The following is an 8,889-nucleotide window of genomic DNA, read 5'->3' as shown; positions in this document are numbered from 1 at the left end:
GCCACCTTCAGTTTAGAAAAACGTGTTCAGATTGAGTCTTGCAAAGAATCGTGTTTTGCTCAAGCGCCTGGGAGAACAAAGGAAGCAATTTGTTAAGCCTCTCAAGCATGCTCTGTCTTTCAACTTGATCATGACTAATCTGGAACTGAATATTAGTTATACCTCTCAGCTCATTTTGCTTTCATATTCTTGACCAATAAATGTCCATCATGCCATTTCTGAAAACTTCAACAGCTTTTGGGGGAGGGCGATCCAGGTTGATAACAATATGCCCCGGGAGATGAATGAATTGACAAGACTCAAACCCAGGCGTACCTACACTGGGTGACATACCTGGAAGAATATTTGCCCAGGGAAGCACCACCCATCCAGGGGAAAAGTGAAAGGAAAAAACTGTGAAGTCAAATTGGTGGGCAGGTAACTGTTCAGAAAACCAGCTGAAAATAAAACAAACAACCTTTATGAAGTCTTTAATAAAATTCTATGAAAATATTTATGATGCAGGAAAATTATTATGAAATCACTAATCATATTTTTAAATTGTGTACAGAAATATGGGATTGAGATCCATAATATAATACTAAATATTAAATTATGTAATTCTATTTCTGTATTGTATTATTACTGAGCTTAATAGACATGCATTTTATTTTGTACTAAATATATATTCCGCATAATTTATGATATTATGGACTAAATTCAAGGGTGGCCAACAGTAACTTTCTTCCGTATAGCTGATCCTATCTGGCCTGAGAGTGCCTGACACTGATACACGGTACATAACATTTCCTACCGCGGCACCAACACCCAGCGTTTTAATATACAGAACATCACAGGAAAAAAAGTTGAATAAATGCAATATGGTTCCTTAAGGGTGAAGAATTATTTATGTAAGTCAATAGTTTTAAACGCGTTTTGATGTTTTCGCATCTCTTACAAATGGAATGTATTAACATTAATTCCTTGGCTCTGTATGGATGTAACGTTCACTGTAGGCCTTGACTATATTTGATGCGTACATTCGTTATTTAGACGAATGGAATGATTTTTTTTAATTTAACGTAGGTTATTTTTCGATAACACTCGAATAACTTTAATTATTTTCTTCTATCGTCGATTTAATTCCAAAGCCTTGTTAACATCAAAGCACTGATTTCCGAGTAAGATGTTGGTTACTCCCTTAAGTCACCATTATTCAGGAAGTGAGCCTTGAGAATAAGGAAGGCATCGGAAGTCAAGCTTGTTCCAAAACAAATAAAAATTGTTTCAATGCCGCTTTATAATGGTTGACCAGAAACATAAAAGTTACAAGAAAAGGCTTTAGCTTTTCACAGTAACAGTGAAATTAGTCTGCACAAAGCACCCTTGGCGAATTGAAACGTGATACTCTGTTGCTGCGTGACAGGACTGAGAGAATAACTCACCGGTCCTTTAAACAGGGCACCAGATATTTGTGCTTAAACTGTTAGATTGAACCTTGCGGGGTGGAAACGCTCCCCACTAAGTCGCAGACTGGTGTATTTTTAAAAATTTTATTCTGATCATCACCTTTTGAATGGAGATGATTTAAAACTTGAGACAAAACAAAATGCAAATACTGGAATCTGGAGCAACAATTCGCCTGCTGGAGGAACTCAACAGGTTGAGTAGAGCCTGTGGGAGGTGGGTGGGGGGTTGGGGTGGGTTAGAATTTAAAGCTCAGCTTGTTTAGTTAAGGAACAGGACTCTTACGTAGGCCCAAGAAGTCCTATTTGCTCGACAGGTGCCTGTTGACAATTAAGGAACTGAAGGTTTGTGAAATTGTTGGTCTTCAAATATGGAAAGACCTTACTGATCTTCCCAGTTTGGTTAGGTGTAATTTTGTCGCTACCTCCAGATCAGCTCTAAAACCTCGAGACTCAGCAGCCGAAATGGGATAGGACACCTATAAGCAGCCCGCTCTCTTCGGCACGGCACCGTAGATATTCGCAGTGATTCTTCAACCTTCCCTTTCTGCCTTGGGGATTTACCGCAGATTAATATTGAACCGTAAACCTCGGATTGCTATGGTCTTTTTGGCATCAGCCCAGTCCGTTTCACATCGCGGGTCAAGACCCTCGGCTGAATCAATATTGTGAGCAAAACTACTGCGTCCTCGCATTCAGCTATGATTTACAAATTTCATTTTATTTTTAAAAGACACCATTTCTTGTATGCTTACTTCTAAGAAGTACATAAGGAAAATGTGAAAAACAAAAGATTTCATATCATATGCATGGAGCTTGACTTGCAATACGTTTTTTTTGTCACATCGTTTACTTACCAAAATAAATGAAACCGGTTACACGATGGGTGAATACCTTCACATTAGTCTGAAGCAGGTGATAATGGCCTTTAAGCAAATAGTTCAGTTCAGCATTCCCTGCTGCTACAGCAAACTCCAGTCACTCTGGGCCAAGCGGCACGTCGCTACTTCTGGAACAGCAAAACTGTTCAGACCAATAGCTGTATTTAAACACTGAGTTGAAACTTAGGGTGTTCAGAAAGCTAGCGTAGTAGGTTTATTAAACAACGTTTCTACGGTATATGCATATATGAACACTTATGTACCAACACACACAAACACACGTTTATAACAGCAATTCAAAAGGGCCTTTCTTTGCTTCCTTGCAATGGGTTTTCCAATGGGGTTCTTTAGCGCCGCTAAAGCTACCGCAATCGAGGAATAAAAGGATAATGGGATCCCAGCAGGTTAAAATGTTTGTAAGGCTTTTAAAAGAAACGCTTTACAAATGTGTTTTAAACAGTTTATTTGTAATATAAACAAAAGAAAACGAATACAACGAATCCATTGGAGATACCTGATAATGATATAGTAATTGCTCGCTTTGTATTACCAAGAACTTCCCATCCGTGAAACAGCAGTTAGCTTCCAGTGTTTGATAACTCGGTGTCAACAGAAGGACCCGATTACAGGATAAACACACACGCACAGACGCACAAAAACACACATACACACATATTGCACTTTGAACGGTTCTTTCGATATTTCAACTTTATCTGCATACGCCACTTTCTTTTGCTTTCATATCGAGAACTGTGACAAGAAGGCGAGCCGTACTACGAGAATGTTTACACTGCTTTTGTCGTTGTATTCACTGTAGTTTTTTTTCAAGTATTTCTTTATACAAAGCAAACAAAAAATATATAAAAAATAGTTCAACAACTTCATTGGAGGCAGTACCTGGGTCATTTCCTCGTCAAAGATGGTGCCAATTTGAACCAACGCCCTGCCCAATCCAAACAGAAAAAGGTTCAAAACAAAATGGACTTTAATTTAACTTGTGTCTATTAAGTGAACAGTTCACAAAGTAAATAAGCTCCAGTACTAGAGAATCCGCAATAATACATCTTAGAACAGCAATATATCTTTGCTTCATTTAAATTGCTTACGCATTGAATTTCAATCCAAACAATATAGGCTATATACACATTGAATGTACAACTGGGTCCGGCCCTATTTCTTTTGCATAAAAGCCTCCCCACCCATTCCCTCTTCAGCTGAATTTATTGTCTTTAGTTCTAATACTTTTGTTTTCTCTCTGGAAGACATATCCGGGTGACAAGAGATTTTATTTTAAATACTGAGTAATAATTTAGTGCTTCTTTTTTTTAAAAAAAGATCCTTTATATACATAAAATAGCCATTACCCAGTATCAAAATTTTGTAAATAATAATCTCTGTATAAATAGTATGCCTAAACACGCCCTCGCTGTTTACATGTGCCTCTTCATGTGCAAGGCAAGGTGGTCAGATCTGGAGAACGCCCTCTCACAGAGGTGGCACTGAAAGGGGCGATGACCAGTGTGTTTGCGATAGTGGCGAGTCAATTCATCGGATCGCGCGAATTTCCAGCCACATCCGTCCCAATTGCAATGATAGGGCTTCTCACCTGGAGAGGCAGACACAAGAACAAGAAAGTTAGGTCTGAAACTTTTCAGGAAACGATTTCCCACATTTCACCCTACTAAAAACAATTCCCTGCAAACTTACTAATAATTTTATTTCCCCATAAACATCTTTGAAAGCCCAAACATACTCTTTTTTGTTTATTTTTCTGTTCATTTGTTTGTTCACAGCGTAACCACATGTCTAAGGTTGAGAAATCTCGTTGAAAGATTTATCAAGTTTTGAAATCTACTTTTCCTACAGTTGGGATACAGGAGGTTAGCATAGTAATGTCATGTGGGTGGTTCAAGAGGGGCTCTGAACTGCTCACCTGTGTGAGTCCTCATGTGCGCCTTGAGGTGCGAACTCTTGGTGTAAGTCTTGCCACAGCCAGGGAACTCGCAGTTGTGAGTGGCGGTGCGTTTCCTGGCCCAGGATCGGCGGCCCCGCTTGGGCTTACTGTCCTCCGGGGCGGATACGGGAGGGAAGAAGTCCAGCAGAGGGGACGATGGCGGGGTCAGCATCATCCCGTGCATGCCTGCGTGCACCTTCCGAGGGTCTCGGTAGACGTTGAACTGCCCGTGAAACTGGGGCGCCGCAGGCTGGCCGTAATGGGGCGGGTAGGAGGCGCCTATATGATACTGATGAGGCACGGAGATGTTGGGGGGGCGGTGCACGTCTGGGATTGCCTGGTAATCCTTGGGCACCAGTTGGCCTACGTGAGGGAGTCTGTGGTGGCTAAAGGTCTGGCGGTGCACTGGCTGTTGCTGCGGTTGCTGATGCGGATGGGAATGATGGCGCAATGGAATGAGGTTCGGCTTCTGATCAATCAATAGTCCCGACGATGTTCCTGCATGCATACAGGACTGATTGGCTTGCGGCTCCCGCTTCATCTTGTGGCTCAGGTGCTGAATATCCATGGGGATGGATCTTGGCACGGTGTTGCCCATGTTGGGAGACCTCAGTTCTGTGTATTCTCTTATTTCCAAAGCAGATTTGATGCCAAAGTCCTGATTAACCTCGCATGCACCCGGGAAGGTGTTCGGCAAATCCGGTGTGAGCAGTTCAGCCACCAGGCTTTGGTTTGGACTCCCAGCAAAGTTGCTGTTGCCAAAGTTATTTGAGGGAGGGTAAGGGCCATCGTTCTCATACATAGTGCCGCAACTCTCAGGAGTTTCCGGCAGGGGATAGGCTGAATGGTGCCCTCCCGTGCTCCTGGGCTCAGAGCCCATCGTGTTGGATAAAATAAAATCCAAATCCACGAAATTCCCCAAGTCGTCTTCCTCTTTTTTGACGGGATGGGTTTCAAGAGAGTTGAAGGCGGCGTTGTTGGTGGGTCTTGTCTGATAGCCACACTTGGAGACGGAGACGGGTTCGTCAATCTTCCACCTCTGTTCAAACAAAAACAAGGGGAGAAATAGTGAGGCGAAACCAAGTTACAAACCGTCTCCACCTGCCAACAACAGTATTACCTCCCTCCCACCACACACACATTTATCCCCAGCATTCTCCCCCCTCCCCGAATACTGTGAATAAGTCCAGTTATTCTCGAAGGAATCTCGCAAGTATATCCAGTCGATGCAACCAACTCTCCCAAACGGTCAAACCAGTTTAGTGTTCTTCAAAGGCTCCTTTTTCTTTGTACTATTCACGGGAATGGAGAAAAACGGTTGTTTCCGAGTTCACCTGATTCACGCTTTCGATGGGAAGTTGAACGACAGCATTCCTTTCGCATTAGAAGTTGGGAGCTAAACTATATTGTGTGCTGTCAACTCCGTTGATATTTAGCAACGACTACAGCTTGAAATACCATATGTTTATTTTATTTCCTCTCCAGATCGCTGATAATTATTTTTAAAGTTTGTGAGGCTGATTTAAATATGTATTTTAATGCTTCACAACTGCTGACATTGAGAAATGCTGGTCACACCTTGCCATTACGAACTGCAGATTAATTGAAACATTGCACGCAACCCCGCCAAAGATGAAACAGCACTTGCAAATTAAGAATGGAAGGAGACAGCTAGAGATTGCGCTGATTGTGTAATATTTATGGTTTACACAGTGTACTGTAAAATCACTCAGAACAGCGTTGTTTAGCTTCGCAGTAGCCGTCTATCAATATAGTTATGTTTGTTTAAGTCTTGACTTAGTAGAAGTTCACGGGATAACCAATTGCAAAACTTGTCAGCGCTGAATTCAATTTTATGTTTTTAACATGGAATGCAACTAGCAACTTGTTACTACTTGACAGCACACATTTTTAAATCAACTCCGATTAAATTAGGTTAAATTAAACTTCACGTATGTCATAAGAGATATTAAAAATGTTTATCTGTCCTCTCTCATTCTCTCTCTCTCTCTCTCTCTCTCACACACACACACACACACACACACACACACACAACAAATAGTAAAACTTACGTTGATCATCTCGGTTTGCTTTTGCACCAACGTTTCATGGCTGGCAAAAGTCGCAATGGAAGGTAGCATGGTTTCTGTCAGAGCCATTGCTGCTCCCCTCACTGCCGAGCGCCTTCGCAGCAAGGTTCTCTGAAGAATTAAAGCCAGATTCTTGCTCCTAATTCCAATGTGTAAAACCGTTTTCGGACTGGGAATGTGTGAGAAGTTTCTGTCAGAGTAAAAAGTTCAAGAGTGTTCACCAACTCCGGGAATAGGGAATGTTAACATTCTTCCTGCACTTTGATTGGCTAAAAGTCAATCAATATAAATAAACTAATTAGATATCATCCAATCAATTGCGGCGGGCTTCCCCTTCCCACCCCTTTCAAGAGAAAACATAATCTTCATCTGGTTTTCCGAACTGCAATTGGTGGGGCTTTGCTTCATGAAGGAGAAGGGGGAGAGGCAGTGGAGGGATTGGTTCTTTCTTCGCTTGAGGCTGTCTTGAGTACGGTTAAACTGCGCTGTAAGAGAATTCTGACTTTGACCAATGGTGTCGCTAACGTCACAAAAAGAGAAGCGGGCAGTGTTACGGACGTGATCTAAATTTAGTGTTGGTATAAAAGGGGCTTCAGGGGAAGCGGAGAGTGAGTCCACCCCGAAGCGCTATTGTCTTGCTTCGGCAGAGCATTTGCTGGTAGTGGACCATTCGCGAACACCAGCCACGCAGTTAGTCAGATTTTGTGGGACATAACAGGTGACGTTCCAGGAACTTTTACACGAATGCCATCAATGTGTGCAGATTGAAAAGTACACCTCCACATTCAGTTTTCACCTGCTGAACCCAAGCGCTTTTATGAAACATCGACACACTTGTTCTCATTTAAAGTTAAGCGTTATTTTACGTACCTGATTTAAGGTAGTGTTTAGTTACGTTCGCACCCGCCTCCCGATTCTGTACACAGAAAATCAATGTAATGACAATACGTGGTTAAGTACGTGTCCCATGTTTACCAATGGTATGATGGTATATTTGTACTTTACTCGGTGATGTTTGCTACAGCATACTGAACGTTCTTAAAGCTGTGTTTTTTTAAATTATGAGGCTGGTTCCAATATGGCCCTGCAAGGTACAACTTCTTCTGCAAATACATACTTAACACTCGTTCGCACACTGGAAGAGAGATAGGAGCACAGTGCATTTTTTCGAGGGCACGATTTATATACTTCAGCCAAAGTATTGTCAAACTGATTCAAAGTGAGCTTGTAAAATTCACTTTCCGATGTATTTTGTTAATGGGTGTTCCATTTTTTCAGAGAAGTAGTCCTGCCAATGGACTTTCTTTGGGTCATGATCAGTTTTAGAAAGTCATAGCGTAAGTTGAATTAGGTAACTTATTTTGTTTTTTTGGTTTGGTATTGGGCATTTGTTTAACGTTTCGGAGAAGCAAACGAATTAATAACTTATGGTTACAAATAAATCGAAGGGAAGGGAAAGTCGAAGGGGACGACGGCTGGAGGGGGACATTAAATTGCGAGGTGCAGGCGGGAAGTGCTGTTACGCCATTCGTTTTGGATATTTCTGGTGGGATAATTCATTGAGTAGTCGACATGGGGGGGGGGAGGGTGTGAATAGCTAGACTGAACCGGGCGCGAGTGGTCAAGCAAACCCTCTAGAAAGGAAACGTTATCACTTCAAAAACTTTTCTTTAATTGTAACATTTGCAATGTAAACAGGATAGATAAATACATCTTATCAGATTGAATTAAAGTAATAAAAAAACAGGCAGTGAACACAAGTAAACAAACTTAGAGGACAAGAGAGAACCAATGAAAGGGTTTCTGAATTGAGAACAGTGCATCTTGGTAAAATGGTAATCGTTCAGTTAGTTGGACATTGAAAGTGGTTTCAAAAACCAAGATTGTTACTTGGAATTGGAAGATTGAATAAGTGACAGATGAAATGCATTGGACATAGATGATACGTTTTGATTCTCAACAACTTGCTCCAGGTTCCTCTATTATGGTTCAGTGCTTGCAATAAGCAACGTTTTAACTAGGTTACTGATAGTGGCAGCTCACATTTTAAGTTTAAGTAGTCAGCTCCCATCTATCCAAGGACCCACTCGATCTTAATGTTAACATCTTCTTCCATTCTCCACCGATGCTTTCGTTTCAGAGATAAACGTATTTTGAAATAAATGGTTCGAGAGTGTCGGGAATAGCATGAAAGTCAAATTGTAGTTTTTTTCCAAAGCAATGTTGCAAACTGACGGGCGAAGAACACACGTATGTGGTGCTTTTGTCACACGACACAATCTGAGTTTCAGATTTCGTTTATCTTCGCTGCTTTTTAAGATTTGATCAAATCAATTACCTAAAGAAATGGATGCTTTAAATGTGACTTAACATTACCTGCAAGTTGTAGCAAAGAGGCTGCTTGTTCATGATGCCCTCAGAGCGGAATTCACTTTTGTAAAGAGTCACTTCAATTGTACTATTTAAAGCCGGTGTAGTGAGTGGGATAAAACCGATTTTTAATGAGAAGCTTTGTCCAT

At 41.3% G+C, this 8,889-nt stretch overlaps 1 protein-coding gene across 2 annotated transcripts; it reads right to left on the bottom strand.

The window, feature by feature from the left end:
- Positions 1-2,778: 2,778 nt before the first annotated feature.
- Positions 2,779-6,611, bottom strand: klf17 (Kruppel like factor 17). 2 transcript variants are annotated; one of them, XM_063064997.1, is made up of 3 exons: positions 6,353-6,611; positions 4,260-5,319; positions 2,779-3,269 (listed from the first exon to the last, which is right to left on the bottom strand). In XM_063064997.1, the coding sequence occupies exons 1-3, from the start codon at positions 6,437-6,439 to the stop codon at positions 3,229-3,231; spliced, it is 1,188 nt and encodes a 395-aa protein (XP_062921067.1). In that variant the 5' UTR covers positions 6,440-6,611; the 3' UTR covers positions 2,779-3,228. The 2 variants fall into 2 exon arrangements, with proteins under 2 accessions (XP_062921067.1, XP_062921066.1); XM_063064996.1 differs by having other exon boundaries at positions 2,779-3,932; positions 6,353-6,609.
- Positions 6,612-8,889: the final 2,278 nt, after the last annotated feature.

Source organism: Mobula hypostoma, chromosome 12 (assembly GCF_963921235.1).
Source record: "Mobula hypostoma chromosome 12, sMobHyp1.1, whole genome shotgun sequence".
Classification (NCBI taxonomy): domain Eukaryota; kingdom Metazoa; phylum Chordata; class Chondrichthyes; order Myliobatiformes; family Myliobatidae; genus Mobula; species Mobula hypostoma.
This window is presented reverse-complemented; position numbering and strand designations above follow the sequence as displayed.

Coding starts and splice junctions, on each gene's coding strand:
- klf17 (XM_063064996.1), bottom strand. CDS start 6,439: ATGGCTCTGACAGAAACCATGCTACCTTCCATTGCGACTTTTGCCAGC. Junction 5,320..6,352: donor AGCAAACCGAGATGATCAAC/GTAAGTTTTACT, acceptor TTGTTTGAACAG/AGGTGGAAGATTGACGAACC. Junction 3,933..4,259: donor GCACATGAGGACTCACACAG/GTGAGCAGTTCA, acceptor CTGCCTCTCCAG/GTGAGAAGCCCTATCATTGC.